At 36.4% G+C, this 18272-nt stretch overlaps 1 protein-coding gene across 2 annotated transcripts; it reads right to left on the minus strand.

The window, feature by feature from the left end:
- Nucleotides 1-1315: 1315 nt before the first annotated feature.
- On the minus strand, nt 1316-18070 carry LOC307161226 (uncharacterized protein). Of its 2 annotated transcripts, none has more exons than XM_079875837.1 (3): nt 17988-18070; nt 17578-17697; nt 1316-3174 (listed from the first exon to the last, which is right to left on the minus strand). In XM_079875837.1, exons 2-3 carry the CDS (start codon nt 17675-17677, stop codon nt 1772-1774), a joined length of 1503 nt encoding a protein of 500 aa, XP_079731963.1. In that variant the 5' UTR covers nt 17678-17697; nt 17988-18070; the 3' UTR covers nt 1316-1771. The 2 variants fall into 2 exon arrangements, with proteins under 2 accessions (XP_079731963.1, XP_079731964.1); XM_079875838.1 differs by lacking the exon at nt 1316-3174 and adding an exon at nt 3320-6369.
- Between the last annotated feature and the right edge of the window lie 202 nt (nt 18071-18272).

Raw genomic sequence — 18272 nt, forward strand, 5'->3', positions numbered from 1 at the left:
GACTTCCAAACCCTCCAAGAGGTCAGTGGAACAAATACAGAAGCCTCTGTGACATTGGAACCTGATGATGACTTATCCGGCAAATGTGTGGTGGTCCTCCATGATGGCAAGCCCTTTGTTGGGCAGGTTTTGAGGACTGAAGGTGATGAATTAGAGATTAACTGCATGCATCAAAGTGGAGCTGGAAAGAATGCATTTGTGTGGCCTGAGACACCAGACAAACTATTTTACTTCACATCTGATGTGAAGGCAATAGTGTCTGAACCGGAGCCATTAACCCTGAGGAAGTCCAAACTCACTACAGCAAACTGGGAGAAATCTATCGAGTAGGCAGCTCTCTCTCTCTCTCTGTTATTGATTAAATGAGAGAAATGTATTGTATTATCACCATTTTTTTCACAATTGTTAAGGTGTGTGTTTGTTTGTTTGTTTGTCCTTCAAGTTCCAAGTTGTATATGAAATGAGGATATTACCACCAGTTTGTTTCAAAATTGTTAAGGTGTGTGTGTGTGTGTTTGTCCTTCAAGTTCCAAGTTCTCAATGAAATGAGAGACATTGATTATACAGTATTACCATCAGTTCAGTTAATTTTAACGAATATGATATGCATTGTTGAATAAAATGATTATTCGTTTCAGCATCTGCTTCTGTGATTTGCTCAGGAATTTAATGATACAGAATAATATTCAAAACATTGCAATAATGGAAACAATGACAATATTTTCTCCATTTTTGTCAAAATGTCATTCAGCGTAACAAACCATGGTCATTCGCTGTAACATATTTATGTAAAAATGAAACAATATACTTATTCTTAGCTGTACTTATTAAAATATGTAAAATAATATGGGCTCCTACTAAATTTTATTATATTTTTATTGATTTTCACTTCCTTACAAAAACTTCATGCTGACTAATGGGTAAAACCTAATGGTTTAAAGGATATTGGCAAAGTATAAAGATTTAAATTGACAAATAATTAGTATTTGGGGGCTGCACTTTGATCTTTAAATAGAGTCCTATAATGTGTCATCAAATGATAGTTTTACTAAAAATGTCTGATAAGATTTTTTTGCATAAAAATATATTACACTGAATGACATTTTAGTGGGTGTAAAATCACAGTGAAAATGTATGGTAGTAATTATTGTTTTGCTCAGAAAAATATAAAGTTAAACAGGACATATTCTAATGTATGTGGAAAAGACTAAATTTAAAGCTCTTTTACACTTACTTTTTTATGCTTGAAACCCCCTTTTCGTCTTTATTTGAATATTTATTTATCAGTTAAAACACAATCACACAAATAATATTTAATATGGCTCAGATTTAATAGTTTTTGATTGTAAAAGTTAGTTACATCATCCAAAATAAAATCAAAGACATTTTTTAGCACTGCAAGACTTTTATTTGCATTATCCACTCACAAAACCCCAACTACGCACTGCAGTGATGCTGAGGCTTGTACTGTTACATCAATGATGGTCATTTGGGCTCATATTTGGTATTAAACATGATGTTATGTCCTATATTTTTCACTGCAATTGTAGTTTAAAAGGCAAAATCAGCCGTATCAAAGCAAATGCGCCAATGATTTGTCCTTCATGTAACAATAACTTACAATAACTCTTGTAAAAATACACCTTCATGTGAAAATAACTCTCTGTTGCGAGTTCTTATGTGCGTCTTAAGGTGTCCTTGGTGTTTGAAACTCTTTTCATATTGAGGGCATGTGTTAGGCTTCTCTCCAGTGTGAATTCTTGTGTGACTCTTAAGGTGTCTTTATGAATTCCTTCTCACTCTGATGGCAAGTGGAAAGTCCATCTTCTGTGTGAGTTCTTATATGCCACGTCAGGTTTCCTTTATGTCTGAAACTCTGTCCACAATGAGGGCATATATATGGCTTCTCTCCGGTGTGAATTCTCATGTGCTCATTAAGGTGTCCCCTATGAATGAAGTGCTTTCCACACTGATGGCATGCAAATGGTTTGTCAACAGAGTTACTTGTTGTGCGACTCTCAAGGTTTCTTTCATTTTTAATATTCTTCCCACTTTGATGGCATGTGGAAAGTCCATTTTCAGTGTGATTTTTTTTAATGTGCCACGTCAGGCTTCCTTTATGTGTGAAACCCTGTCCACAATGAAGGCATATGAAAGGCTTCTCTCCAGTGTGAATTCTCAAGTGTTCTTTAAGGTGTCCTTTGTGAATGAAACTCTTTCCACACTCAAGGCATGTATGCAGCTTGTCTACAGAGTGAATTTTTAGATGAACTTTCAAGTATCCTTTATAACTAAAATTCTTTCCACACTGGGGACACGTATACGGTCTCTCTCCACTGTGAATTCTTAAATGATCATTAAGGTGTCCTTTATGAATGAAACCCTTTCCACACTGATGGCATGTATGTGGCTTCACTCCAGAGTGAATTTTTATGTGAACATTCAAGTATCCTTTATGATTGAAACTCTTTCCACACAGATGGCATGTGAATGGCTTTTCTCCAGTGTGAATTCTTAAATGATCATTAAGGTGTCCTCTATGAATGAAACACTTTCCACACTCATTGCATGTGTAAGGTTTCTTTTTAGTGTGGATTCTCATGTGACTCTTAATTTCTTCTTGATGTGTGAAGCTTTTTCCACACAGAAGGCATGTTAGAGGGCACTCTTCAGTGTGAATTCTTGTGTGAACCTTAAGTATTCTTGCATTTGGGAACCTCTCCCCACACTGTTGGCATGTGGAAAGTTCTTCCTCTGTGTGAATATTCATGTGCCATGAGAGGCTTGCTTTATGTGTGAAACTCTTTCCGCACTGATGGCATGTGAAAGGCTTCTCTCCAGTGTGAATTCGTATGTGACCGTTAAGGTGTCCTTTATGAATAAATCTCTTTCCACACTGAGGGCATGAGAAAGGCTTCTCTCCAGTGTGAATTCTCATGTGAATATTAAGATGTCCTTTTTGTTTGAAACTCTTTCCACACTGATGGCATGTTAAATGCTTCTTTCTGGTCTGATTTTTTATGTGATCCCTAAGGTGTCCTTTTTGTGAAACGCTTTCAGACTGTAGGTTACTAAAAGATTTTTCTTCCGTTATGAAACTTTCATTTGTCTGGAATTTCAGATTGTCCTCCACTTCATTCAGTTCTTCACTTTCCTCTTTCACTTCCATCAGACCTAGGATTAACATTTAATGGTTAAAAATTAGTTTAAGAAAGGTGAAACAAGAAATACCAAAAAAAAAGAAAAAAAAGAGACGCATATTTAAAGATAAATTGGCAAAAGACCTGAAGAAACATTTTTTTTTTTTTTTTTTGTCATTCTGAAAAAATCTGCCAGAGTACTCATATGCAATTTAATATGTATTTTAGATGTATATACAGTAGGTATGTTCTGTATAATTTGTAGTAAATTTGTTATTTTACTGCTATTATGATTTTAAGCCAGTGGTTTACAATTTTTAGGTCAGGTACCACCAAGTGCTCAAGTACCACCTAGACACCAAGTCTATTTGAGCGCGATTAAAGGGTTCAATAGGAGTGGACGAAGTGAAGAAAATCTTATGCCAAAATATTTGAGTAATTTATTTGTTGCTTTAAATACAGTTATGATACCAAAATTTCAAATACCACTGAATTTTCAAAATTCAACAATTTCAATATCATAGAACAGAATAGCTTACTAAAGACAAGTAAACTAATAAAATAAGAACAAAGAAACAAATTACGAGTAATAGGACAAATAAACACAATAGTACAAAGACATTAATTCAGTAAACAGTGCTTTAAAATGATCAGATAGGTCTATCAGAAATACTTCAAATGAAACACTGCATAGTCTTCACTGTATGAAATATACACTGATTTTTATTGAAGTTACAAAAGTCATTCAGTCAAGAGCACTGAGTGATTTACAGACACCAATAGCAACAGCTATGTTAGTCTGCCGTTCCTTAACGCACAGATACAATATAATGACAAAGATCAGATTTTCTCACAACTGATTATGTTCACTTAAGACAAAACAGTTTACGTGAACACTTTCTAAGGTGGGCATTTTGACATAACTGTGTGTGTATTTGACCATTTAAGCACAATAAGCAGCAAACAAGAACTCGATTCAGTACTCTTAAAAGCTGTGTGACCAGTGACTTTATATGAATGCTTCAGGTGTGTGCACATAAATCGTGTCAGTAATGACTGCCCGATAAGAAAAATATGTAGTTGTCAAGTCAGTTTTATATAAGGCTTTATTTATACACTCACAAACCACTTTATTAGGCACACCTGTACAACTGCTCGTTAACGCAAACGTCTAATCAGCCAATCACATGGCAGCAACAATGCATTTAGGCATATAGAAATGAGCAAGTCAATCTGCTGAAGTTCAAACTGAGCATCAGAAAGTGGAAAAAAATGATTTAAGTGACTTTAAACGTGGCATGGTTTTTGGTGCCAAACGTGCTGGTTTAAGTATTTCAGAAACTGCAGATCTCCTGGGATTTCAAGCACAAGTATCTTTAGTGTTTACAGTGAATAATCCAAAAAAGAGAACATATTCTTTAAGCGGCAGTTCTGAGGGCAAAAATGCCTTGTTGATGTCCGAGCAGAATGGACAGACTGATTCAAGCTGATAGAAAGGCAACAGTAACTTAAATAAGCACTCGTTAAAACCGAGGTTCGCAGAAGAGCATCTTTGATTGCAAAACGTGCGGAAAATGCATCGTTACAAAGCTCAAATCCTCTCAGACTGGTTTCTTGAACATGTGAGCAGTGAGTTCACTAAACTTAAACGGCCTCCACAGTCACCAGATCTCAATCCAATAGAGCAGCTTTGGGAAGTGCTGGAATGGGAGATTTACATCATGGATGTGCAGCAGACAAATCTGCACCAACTGCGTGACGTGATCATGACAATATGGACCACAATCTCTGAGGAATGTTTCCAGCACCTTGTTGAATCTGTGCCAAAGAATAAAGGCCGTTCTGAAGGCAAAGGGGGTCCAAGCCGGTATTAGCAAGATCTACCTAATAAAGTGGCTGGGGAGTGTATATCGATAACAAAGTACATTACTTCAAAGCAGCTTTACAGAAAATATTGCTGTAATGATAGCTTTAGTTGCAGGTCATAGGTCATCATTTAGCAGTTCCATTTAAAGATTAATAAAAAAAATATGCCTTAATGTTTAACTTGATGGCCCCAGTAAGCAAGAAACAAAACCTTCATATTATGAGACCCAGTCAGATTATACGTAGTTCAGGGGTTCATGAACTGCTGAGGTTTCATTAAGTAGTAATTTGAGCCATTTTCAGTGCATTAGCACCACCACATGCTCTGATATTAGGCTTAAGGCTTCACTCTGGTGTGAGATTTTATGTGATTCTTAAGTAGTCCTTTGTGTTTGAAACTCTTTCCACATTGATGGCACGATGCGGAAAGTCCATCTTCAGTGTGATTTTTTTTTTATGTGCAACGTCAGACTTCCTTTATGTGTGAAACTCTGTCCACAATGAGGGCATATATATGGCTTCTCTCCAGTGTGAATTCTCATGTGTTCATTAAGGTGTCCTCTATGAATGAAACTCTTTCCACACTGATGGCATGCAAATGGCTTGTCTACAGAGTGTATTCTTTGGTGAACTTTAAAGTATGCTTTATAGCTAAAACTTTTCCCACACTGAGGGCATGTATACGGCCGCTCTCCAGAGTGAAGTCTCAGGTGAACATTCAAGCATCCTTTATGACTGAAACTCTTCCCACACTGAGGGCACTTGAACGGCTTCTCTCCAGTGTGAATTCGTAGGTGTTCATTAAGGTGTCCTTTATGAATAAATTTCTTTCCACACTGAGGGCATGTGAATGGCTTCTCTCCAGTGTGACCTCTCACGTGAATATTAAAGTGTCCTTTATTGCTGAAACTCTTTCCACATTCTTGGCACAGGAAAGGATTCTCCCCAGAGTGACTTTTCATGTGATGCTGAAGAGTTCGTTTACGAGCAAAGCTCTTTCCACACTTATAACATGAAAAAAGCCCTGCAGTGTGGATTTTCATGTGACGCTTAAGGTTCTCTTTATTTGTGTATCTCTTTCCACACTGAAGGCAAGTAAAAGCTCTCTCTTCGGAGTGAATCCTCATGTGAACATTAAGATGGCCTTTATGTTTGAAACTCTTTCCACACTGATGGCATGTTAAAGGCTTCTTTCTGGTATGATTTGTAATTTGATCCCTAAGGTGTCCTTTTTGTGAGAATTTTTCAGACTGTGAGTTACTGAAACTCTTTTCTTCAGTTATGAAATGATCAGGTGTCTGAAAATCGAAGTTGTCGTCAAATTCATTCAGATCTTGATTTTCTTCTTTTACTTCCGTCAGGCCTACAATTAACATTCAATTGTTAAAAATTGGTTCAAGAAAGGTGAAACAAGAAATACAAAAGATAGAAGCCCGATAACAATAGATATGAAGTAACTTGTGTTTCTTTTTATGTGATCTATAGTGTGCTAATAGCTCATTCTGACATTGTGCTAGCAGATTTGATAGTGTTTTTCAATCCTGGTCCTGGGGACCCACAACGGGGGCTTTTATGCATAAACTTTCACATTCAGGTCATTTAAAGCGGACATATCATGCTAAATCCACTTTTTTAGCCCTTAAATGCATTTTGTTGTACATCTGGAGTGTTTAGAAGTACAGAAAAGTTGAAATTATTCTCTTCAGGTGCTTCGTTGATATCTTTATATTCTGTTTTGGCCTTATTTTTCAACCTGTTCCGATTTGTCTGTTATCTATGACGTTTTGTGAACTATTACGTCACAGTATTTGCAGCGGAACTGCCAAATAAGGACATTGACTTCCGGCCCAACACTTCGAGCAATCCGCCATTTTTATTTCTCGCTGCAATTTTGTAGTCCAAGCTAAAAGATGCAGAAGTTACGAGAGGGTAAGTTAAAATGTTCGGTTGTTGGATGTAGTAACCCACACGCTTCATTACACCGTCTAATGTAGATGAACTGCCGCGCTTGTGACAGGGCGCATGTTTAACTGAAAGAACGAGCAGAGAGAGAGAGACCCGGTCGCGCGCACACACTCTCTCTCTCTTCGGAGCCAGGCAAAAGTGTAAACAAGACACCGTCTCCAAACTAGACGCTGTCTTGCTCTCTCTCCCTCGCACATATTAATCAAAATAAATCGACACGGTGGTAAAAGGTCGGAAGACCAAAGTTTCGTGTAAATAACGTTACAGTTACACACCATTGCGATACATCCATATGAAGACGTTGTTCTGCAGGTTCGTCGTCTTCATTTTCATCTCGCTGCGGCTCCGACTCGAACATGTAAGGCTGGCTGGACAAGTCTTCCGTTGTTGACATTTTGTTAATAACGTGTGAATAAAAAGTTTCTGTGCCGCTAGATAATCGTATCTCTGCTATCAAACTACAAAAATGGCCGAACGGGGTGGAGTTGAACCGAGTGTCACCGCTGCAACCTGGAGAGGGGGCGGGGTATGAAGTGTCTCAATTGTATTTAAAGAGACCTCACCAAAACGAGTTGCTCTCAGACGCACATCAGAAAAGGGGTAGAAAAGGGGCCTGTGGAGCTATATTAATGAGGAATTCAGACCCAAGCATTGCATTTCCGCTTTATATAGACTACAAATGTATGATTTATATGTAAAAAGGAACGATTTAAATGTAAAAAGGAACGATTTAAAAGCATGATATGTCTCCTTTAACACATCTAATTCTAATAATGTGATCATTAGAGCTACATGAAATGAAAAGTGTGCAGAGCGTTGGGTCCCAAGGACCAGAACAGAAAACCACTGTGCTAGACTACTGATATTTGTTATGTCATTTTAGATGCATTTTGGTGTGTACACTATTAAAGACAGTTATTCATCAGTTTATGTGTCGATCACAGCTTATTGCGCTTGAACAGTTTAAAATTACTTGAATGTTTAAACTGATAAGGATTTAACATTAATACACAGGGTTTCGACAATAAGGACTGGCCGATGGTCCAGGGCCAGCATGAACAATGCTCGGGACAGTTGGCAGAATTCTCACTGGCCCATTTTTGGCAAGTCATGCCAAAGTTTATCACTTGCAACTGTTTTTAAGTCCTGCCAATTTAAACATTCAAGCCATTTTAAACCATTCAAGTGGTTTAAAATAGTGCGCACACAGAAAGCCACCTCTCAGAAGAGCAAATACTGAATTGAGTTCTCTTTCACGTCTTCTTGCACTTCATTGGTTATACAGACATTATCAGAATGCCCATCTTGGCGAGTATCAATTGGTTATGCCTTAAGTGAATGTTAAATAGTTGAGAAAGAAAACGTGTATAAGTATACTGGATCCATGCATTAGGTCTTAAAGTGACAGCAACCTTATATATCTACTGTTGTCTATGTCCTTAATGTTAACAATAAAAGAAAATCACTAATGCCAAGTAGATTTAGTAACTTTAATAGTGTTAGTACCAACCCACTTTTTCAGCTGACTTGGTTCCATAAGTATTTTCTTCTATTCATTTTTTCCCAGAGTTTAAAAAAAGGTCTTTGTTAAAGCGTTATAAGTCATGAACTATTGACTAAGCCAACCAGCTACGAGGTGAAATCACAACATTACAAACTTTATTCAAAACAAAATTTTCGATTAATTGGATTAAAAAAAAATCTAAAAATGATTATACATTAAATACAATTCCAATTAATTTTATTCTAATCCATTATTTTAAACAATGTTGTCCCACATCCTGCCCAATGCTGTCCTCCAAACAATGTGTAGTATAAAGCCTATGAAAAACAATACAGTGGATGAATCCATGCAGGCTATGTTGTACATTAGGGTTGCACGATATTGGAAGATATTGACATTGCAGTATTTTTTTCCTGCGATATATATTGCGATATGAAAATTTCACTAGATGATTTGAATAGCCCTATTTGTAAAGAATTAATAATTAGAATTAATCTAGAATGATTGGGGTGATTTTGTAGGCTAGTGCATCTGAATAGAACAACAAAAACAAATTAATGCATAGATAAATACAATAGAATAAAGACACAAATGAAATTCAGGTAAATCTACCTGTTTTCAGGTACAAACATAATCAAATGTTTCAATAGTGCCTTTACTGTTACTGCTCTCATAAATATGATTACTTGTTACATGTAGAATTTTAAAAATTTAATTTCTAACAAAAAATATTTCAGCAAAATGTGTATTAGTCAGAATTATTGCACTTCTGCTCTACTGCGCTCCGTCTGTTTGACACACATGCGCACACCGGCACTCGTTCATTGAAGATGAAAATGGAAATACTAGTGGGACTTTCTAACATTTACAGATAAGGATATAACCATAAATTGTAAGTTATGCACTGAGGAAAACACGTTTCAGAGGCAGTAAACTGTCAAATAAATCTGTCAAAGCACGTCAGGGCAAGATGCGGTAAACGCTTATGCTTTTGTTTGAAACGCTTATAAATATAGCCTCCTTCCACTATATTTATAAATATAGTGTCCTTCGCTATTTTCCATATGCGTTTTATCCATAGAAACGTGTTATTCACTACTGTAAAGCGACGTGATGGGTTTCTGGGCACACAGCGCACAGATGTGAATCAATAATTAAATTCATTGTTGATTAGGGCTGCACGATTAATCTTAATTTACATGAAATCGCACTTAAATCGAGTTGGCTTATCGCTTTTTTTAAAATCGCAAAGGCTGCGATTATTTATGCGCAGCTTGTCATTGATGTACGGCTCTGTAAAGCACTGAGTTTGAGTCACTTATAATGTGCATTTGAAAAGGTAACAAGCGTCAAACATCTTTCCGAACATGAGAAGCACTTATGAAACCTTGTCCAACAAAAGACAGCATTTAATAACATGCTTTTACTCCAAACTCACTTCATAACGACAGTTGAGCTCCACCTTCTGTGAGATGTGCCTTCTTACACAGAATAAGGCAGTTGTGTATTTATTAGTCATGTTTAATAACTACCATTCTATAACTAATTTTACTATTTTGACAGCATAGCGAGACCGAATTGATTACATCATTCGCGTTGCTTCATGGGAGTGGGCGTTCCCTGCTAGCTCTTTTGGTGTGATTTGCTCACTCTGACTTGATTGGTGGAATTTAGAAAATTACAGCATCATGGGAAATGTAGATTTTCACGACAAATTCAGCTGTTAAATGTGACGGTTTCAAAAATAAAGTAAAATTATAATGCTGGGTGATGGCTTCAGCAAAGGCATATATCATTGATTAATAACCTCTGAGCTCAGAACAGGTCTGTCTTTAAAGATTTATAAGTTGTCATTAAAAAAAATCTAATTCCTTGAACTGACTTTTTACTTCTGGAACTGATACATTCTATAAAATTCTATATTTAATCTATAGAGTAAAGACTATGCAGTGTTATTTTAGATTTGATTATTCAAATTTTTCTACCTTAATACTACTGTTAGACCAACTTTAAAAACTTTAAGCACTGCTTATTTCATAAGTATATTTGTTCTATTATATTTATTCCATTTATATCTATCGCTTGTTATTTGATTATTTGTTATTTTATTTTTTGACTGTTTACTTGTCTTTATAATTGATCTTCATATTAGTTAGTCCAGTAATTTTTGCTGTGGTATCGAAATTGGAATACAAAGTTATATGGGTCAAAAAGAAAACAATAACTTTTTTTGTAGCAGGGCCACTGAAAATTTTGGCAGGGCAAGTAAAACTTTGAACCAACTGTTTTGTCTCTACATTCACGTCGCCCACACCTAGGGGTAGGTTGACCCAAAAACGTGTAACGTGTTAAAAATCAAATTAACTGCAATTCAGTAAAAAAATATATGAAGTAAATTCTGATTCGGTGGGCAAGGCAGACGCTTAGCCAATCAGAATTTACTTCATATATTTTTGATATATGGGCTTAGCCCACCCCTGCCCATGCCTAGAACCGGCCCGTACTGGTCAAGCGGCAACATTCTGATCTGAAAAATGAAGCCTACCCGGAAGTGCGAAAAACTGCAATACATCGAAAATCCGCTAGGGGAAGGTCCCAAAAGGGAGCAAATGTCCATAGCCCCCATGTTAAAATGTCCGTTTTCACAGCATAAATTCATGTTTTTACAGGTTGGTCCCATGGACTTTTATTGTATTTTTCAATAGGTTCCGAGTGCCTGACAACCATGAGGGCTGTGATTTTTTTTCTAACTCGTTAGTTTAGATCATATTTAGATATAAAATGTATGACAATAAGGGCGTGGTTAACTTTGATTGACAGCTTGATTGACAGCTGACACGACAGAGCACGGAGAATGACAACATAAGAACCGCCATTTTTTAATACAGTTGACATATAATACTACTGTTTCTGTATCATGAAATGTAGTTTTAAGAGTTTTTCAGGCGAGAATGTAGTTGTTTAAAGCTCAAATCTGTGGTTTATTTATAAAGATTTATGAAAATTGTATCCAGTTGTGAGATCCAGCGATGACCGGGCGCTCGGCGCGATGTACCCCGCCTGGAACAGGCTTTCCTCGGCTAGACGTTCTGATATGCCGCGGTCTCTGGCGTCTCTGTAGTGGTAACATGATTCGTCTTCTGTATATCTAACGGGCGATTTTTGGTCTCGTAACGTAAGTTAAATCTATCATTTGTTCCCTGGGCAATCGTTTTGGCTGAGGGGAAGTTTCATAACTTTATAAGCTATTTTACTGTACCGTTGTATGGTTAGACTAGATCGAGCGCTGACTTTTTATGACTGAATTGTTTGCTTTATTTGTATAGCTTCTTGTAACTTTACCTTTTACTTATATTGATAAAACTGAATTTTAACAAAAATATACTGGGTTGAGTTTTGTCATTTTAAATTTTAATACAACGCATATGATATGTAATGTTGTTTACTGCAACATCTGTTGTTTAGTACAAATGCACATATTGCCTGGACCATATTAAAATGTTTAATATTTTTATATTATATTTAAAACGAGGCAGGTTTGTGTTTTATATTTCGTTTTGTTATAAATAGGCAAACGTTATGTGCAGTGAATAACATTTGTGTGGCTATAATGTTTAATATTTCTTTAAATGAAAACGAAAAGAGTTAGTGTGGTGTTTTATAACATATTTCGTTGCCTGAAATGTACACAGAGATTAAAATATACACAGAGAACCGGAGTAACTTAGCAGAGCGAGCTGAATGATGCGCGCTGCGTCAGAAGGGGGGCGGGGTTAGGATTTCCCAAGATTTTCCAAGATGGCGCCGCCCATACCCCCCATAAACGGCTTCAAAACCGTTCTTCAGAAAGACTATGGGTGACGTCACAGACGCTTTGTCCATATTTTTTACAGTCTATGGTACTGGTGCGCGCGTGTGTGTGTTACATAGACAGGACATTCACAGGCAGTGCAGTGTCTTGTCTTGTCGCTCTTGAATGGTTTAAAAGCATTTGCATGAATAAGAGTGGGATCATATTAGGGCTGAACGATATTCTGTTTAACATCGACATCGCGATGTGCGAATGAGTGATAGTCACATCGCTGGAACATGCGATGTGAAGGGTAGTAACACCCATAGTGTATTAAGAGAATGGTAGCACCTGGGTAGCACACAGTAAACACGAGTTTGTTGTATGGCTTGTTGCTGCGGTAACATTTGCACGTTCCGCGTACCTGCACAGTGATTGGTTCGCTGTGCCGCAGCTCACGCTCACAGCCAACGTTCACTGGCAATCCTATAGCTAAAAATGGGCGAAGAACGAAGAGCATCAATCAGTCAAAATCAGCTATTTGGGACTATTTCGTCTACAAAAAGGAGGATGTTGACCAAAAAGAGGTACTTTGCTGGAGTGTTATAAAGTTGTGGATGGTTGTCTTTTTTAAAAAGTCTTTTATTTTTCGTGGAAAAAACAATGTTACGTGACAGTTCTCAATTACGGACGCGACCGTTATGAAAGCGGCACTAAAAGACTGCTTTAAAACTTTAACAGAGACCTCAAACAGAAAGCACAAAGCCTTTCTTTAAAAGCCTTTCGTTTTGTATTAATTGTATCTTAATTTTAATCAGTGTTTCATTTATCCAATTTCCTGGATTTAATAAATAAAAAGTAAATATAGCAGACATAATCACGACACGGAGGCGCCAGCGCCTGAACTGTAGGGCCCTATAAAATCCGTTTTATTTTTTCCCAAATTCCGTTTTATTTTTTCCCAAATTCCGTTTTTTCCGTTTTAATTTTTGCAAATTCCGTTTTTTCCATTTTAATTTTTGGGAATTCAGTTTTTTTTTACCCTTTACTGTTATTTTTGCCGTAAAAAGAGTGTTTTTAATGTTAATGATTAAAATGTACACAAATAAAATAAGAATGACCCTAAATTTATCGAGGTAACAAACAAAATTCTCATTTTAAGAGGTGTTAAATATGGTTTGGTTTGTTTACATTAGTGAATGTATTAGGCTAACTAACATGAACCACGAGCAATACATTTGTTACTGTATTTATTAATCTTTGTTAATCTTAGTTAACCCTAACCCTGTATTTTTATTATGTTACTTCACACAGTGCATTAAGCTAACTAATGTTAACAAATACAACTTTTCATTTAAATAATGTAGGCTACTAAATGGTGAAATTAACATTAATAAAGATTAATAAAGCTGTAGAAGTGCAGTTTATTAATAGTTAATGAGTTTAATAAATGGAACCTTATTGTAAAAAGTGTTACTGATTTTGTTATACACCGAACCGATTCAGTGTTGGACAGATCAGTTGTTTTAACTATTCATTAAAGTGAATCGGTTCAAAGGAGTCATTAGTTCGCGAATCGGACGTATCATTAGCAGACTTGTACGCGTTGTATGATTATCCCGGCAGTTAGAAAATCGCACAAGATTTGTCAACACAGAAAACATTTCATCATTGGATAGGTTTTGTTTAGTTTATTGAAAGTGTTTTTATGTCAGCTGAATGGGCGGAACGCTGTTCAAGGTAAAAAGTGTTTTTTTGCACAATTCACACCCATTGATTTAGATTAATAAGCGCGAGGGAGCGAGAGAGAGCAAGACAGTTTGAAGACGCGCGCGCGACCGGGCCTCTCTCTCTGCTCGTTCTTTCAGTAATATGCAATTTTCCTCAGACATACGTTTTTCTCCCACACAAAAACTGAATTTTATTCCAAATATGTAAAATTCCGCGAAATTCCGTGTTGACACTAGATTCCGCGTTAATTTGTCAATTCCGCGATTCCGTCCGCGATTCCGTGATCGCGGAAATTATAGGGCCCTAGAACTGGAGCTTAAGCTATCATCCATGAACTGAAACTCAGCGTATAAGGTAGCTTACTCGCCTCACACACCTAAAAAAAAAAAAAAATAGAAAATTATCTATATCTCTCTAGAGAGAGAGAGAGAGAGAGAATAATATATTTTTTTTACTTATTTTGAGGAATTATAGCCTAATGAACAACAAACATCTGTTAAGAGCGCCACCACTGATTGCGTAGAACGTTCACCGAATTCTGACAGAAATATGTTCTAATTTTGGAATTAAATATTAAGTGACCTTTTTGTCACTTGTAATGAAGCTTGCTTATTAGTGAAATTATTAATATCATGGAATGGTAATTATTGACTTTAGCCTGGATTGATGGCTCGCAATATCGCAATATATATTGTTGGGAAGAAAATATCGCAATGTAATTTTTTTTCCAATATCGTGCAGCCCTAGATCATATAATATAAAACTAGCCAAAGGATGACACAAATATTATGGATTCTGCGTTAAATATTTTAACGTTAAACTGTATTCCAGCCACTTCTGCTTTAATGGAATTTGCACTTTCCCATTTTTCTGGTCTAGTTTTATTCCTGTCCACCGCTGTACAAAATGCCCGCATCACCTCCGCATCACAGCAATTTTGCTCCGGCCAGAAGCAATCACCAAACTGGCTCCGCGTTTATCACACTAACGTACATATTTTGCAACACCAAATAAAAAATATTAATTATGAAGGCTATATTCAAATAAATGGATAATATAAATTTTCTTCAAAACTATATAAAAATTTGAATGCCTGTAGGATTCAAATTGAATGCTTTTTAATGCCATTTAAGGCCTTAATTTTCACAAAATCCATTTAATGACTTTTAATGCCCCGCGGAAACCCTGTATTATTTTTTTTAATTATATTGAAAATGATGATAAGAATTATGAAATTTCAATGGTATCAAATTTTGATATCATAAAAACCTTAAAGCAAAAATAACTATACTGTGATTTATATCGTTATCATGAACTATAATTACTCATATTGTGACATACGATTTTGGTCATATCGCCCACCCCTAATTGCACAATTTCATTGTTTATAATAGGAGTTTTCGCAAGAGTGCAGCTTTGTGTATCTCGCGTTGTAATCAACAGCTTCAGTGATTTTAATGGCAGTGATAAGGGATGTTAACGATGAATCGACGATCAAATTAATTGTCGATAATATATATAATAATACATGCACGAGCGCGCCGGAGTTATGTTTGGGACCAGACCAACAGCTAGAGTTACACCTTCATCATGACTATAGGTTTACGTGTGCATTCGCAGCCTTTTGATCCATCATACTGATACAACTGTCTACTTTCATTGGAGACATAACCGGCTGTTTTTACATGAATACTCCACATGATGGGCATTTTGACAAAATTGTGTGTGTACAGAGAGTTCCTTTTCAGGATATATTGAGCTTATAACTCTTTTTAACATCAAGCACGTCCTGATCCTGAAGTGTCAATAGTGCTATACATTTACATACTGCGATAGAGCCTATATGATATAATCTCTAACGATTAGGGGTGCTCTGACTGATCGGCTACCGATCGCTGTCGGCCGAGAAGTGCTTTGGGGAGTTTGATCGGCAGTCTCTATAAAGGCCAATCTCATGCTGACGATGCATGAAGACGCCAACCTGCTGTTTGAGGTATGGTATGGCATGACAGGCAGTGGCACCGTCTAAATCTCCATACAGCGCCGGTAAAATAATTATATTGTTGAAGGAGAGGTAAAATTCATATTTCTTAAAGTAATTTGAAAACTTTCTTTGAGACAAACAGCATGAGTGAATCACCTTGCGCTCTCTCTCCATCTCAAAATGCGCAAATGGCTTCGCGTCACCACATCGTGTCTGCACTATAAGCGAGCTGCACAGTTTACACAGGAATTGCACAATCTAGGCAGTGTCGCATCGTCACAAAAAGAAATGCAAATTATAGACTTTAAAGTCTTGCCAGTGTTTAAACGTCTCAGCACTCGCACGCTCTCCTAGTGTTCATGCACAGTCAAAGCGCACAAACATAAAGCCGCCACACAAACAGCTTGCGAGTATTAAATTGTACTTAAATGGTCAAATACACACAAACGTATGTACAAAATGATTAATGTCTTGATGAGTATGCACGTAAACACAGACAGTTTTGTCTTAAGTGAACAGTTGAGAAAGTTGTGTAACATTATGTTAAATCCGTGCAGCTCTTAAAGCAACACCAGCCTTAAAAATCCTGCTGCTGTCTCCGACCTTTTCTTTGTCTTTTGTTGTGTGATTAACATTGACACTCAATGCTCTTGAATGACTAACTTTTGCAACCTTAATTTTAAGGATTAATCTGTATGTAATTTATTCAGGGAAGACCATCCAGTATTATTTTACATTTGATTTCTTATTAAACTTCTTTAATATTCTTACCTCAATACTACTGTTCGACCTACCTGGGTCAAAAAGAAAAAAAAACAATCTGATACTATATGCACTATATGTAAGTGCACAATAATAGACCTGCCACTCGACCTGTAATGTGTTACTTTGTTGTTCATTTTATAACTAACTTCTCAAATCAGTCACTCAATAACTTTTTAGATGTAAATTTAAATAGTTTCCTATGTTTTATGATCTGTCCTGACAGTGACTGATATATATATATATATATATATATATATATAGATATATAGATAGATAGATAGATAGAATAAATGGTTAAAGTTATTACAAACATTATATTTGCTTGTTTTTTGAGGGGGGGATTTATTGTGTGCATGGCTGGCCGTGTTCGTCCAACACCACCGAAGAACATTTTTGACCCAGGAAAAAAAACATCATTATTTTAATATTACTGGCTTTATACATTGCACCACATTGAATTCAAATACCATAATCTGTAAAAACGAGTCTATAAATGCATACAGTTATCAGCTAAGAAAATTGTAATTAGATATTATAAACGAAATGTTTTATATGAACTTTAATGCGCAGCACCTGAATGCACTCGGCGTTACAAAAGGTGGTAACGTTACTTTTTCCCCCCAACTTTCAGGAAAACAAAAACATAACTTTACCCGTCAGGTGGTACGTTTTGCACAGTTTGAGAACCACTTATCAAGTCGCCAAATGCGGTGAAAAGATTAAAGCTTTGTTTTTCCTGTTGCTTGAATGCAAAACAAGTCGCTTTAGATAAAAATCTCTCTCAAATGCACACATGTAATGTACAGTTCCTGACAAATCAATGGACACCAACCTAATAGTTCCTCGGTTTCCTCTTCTTTCACTATGCACGGTTCTGAATCACCGATGTCCTGATTCTCCTCTTTAATAAACTCCATGTTTATCTTTGCCATGTAGATCTCAGTTGTTTCACCTGGAGTTCACGGAGGAGTTTGATGAGAATTAACAGCAGAAAGAAAAGAAAGGAAATTAAATCACAATGTCCCTCATGTGTGGATGCGTTTTGCACAGAAAATGTAACGTAACACAATAAAAACACATTTTGGCGCCATTTACGAGAGACCAACTATCAACAAACAAAGCAAGCATGGCCATATTACGTTGTTTACATTAATTTAGCTCTGGGGATAAGTCATAATTAATACCATGTTTTTGGAATACATGTGCAAAATTTTGATTCTTGCTGAAAGTTGTACTACAGACCTTAAATCCTGACTGGCTCAAGACAACAACCTTTCCATCTGTCGAATAACAACAGGCGGAGGCAGCGCAGTCCCGGAAACGACGTAATGCCGTCAGAGCGTGTCAAAGAGAAAACATAAAAGTCCTTTTAAAGTCTGGAAAAAAGTCTGGCTAACTCCAAATAAATACTTAATTACTAATAAGATAAGAGAAGTTTCCTTTCGAATTATCCATCGTGTATATCCCGTTAATACTTTCTTAAAGAAATTCAAGGTAGATGTTAATGCAAACTGTTCTTTTTGTGGA

The sequence above is a fragment of the Squalius cephalus genome (assembly GCF_949319135.1).
Source record: "Squalius cephalus genome assembly, chromosome: 7".
NCBI classification, from domain to species: Eukaryota; Metazoa; Chordata; class Actinopteri; order Cypriniformes; family Leuciscidae; genus Squalius; species Squalius cephalus.

Bases quoted from the DNA above. Each gene is read 5' to 3' on its own strand.
- LOC307161226 (XM_079875837.1), bottom strand. From the start codon at position 17,677: ATGGCAAAGATAAACATGGAGTTTATTAAAGAGGAGAATCAGGACATC. The intron at 3,175-17,577 runs GTTGGTGTCCAT...TGTTAATCCTAG, and splicing joins GGAAACCGAGGAACTATTAG to GTCTGATGGAAGTGAAAGAG.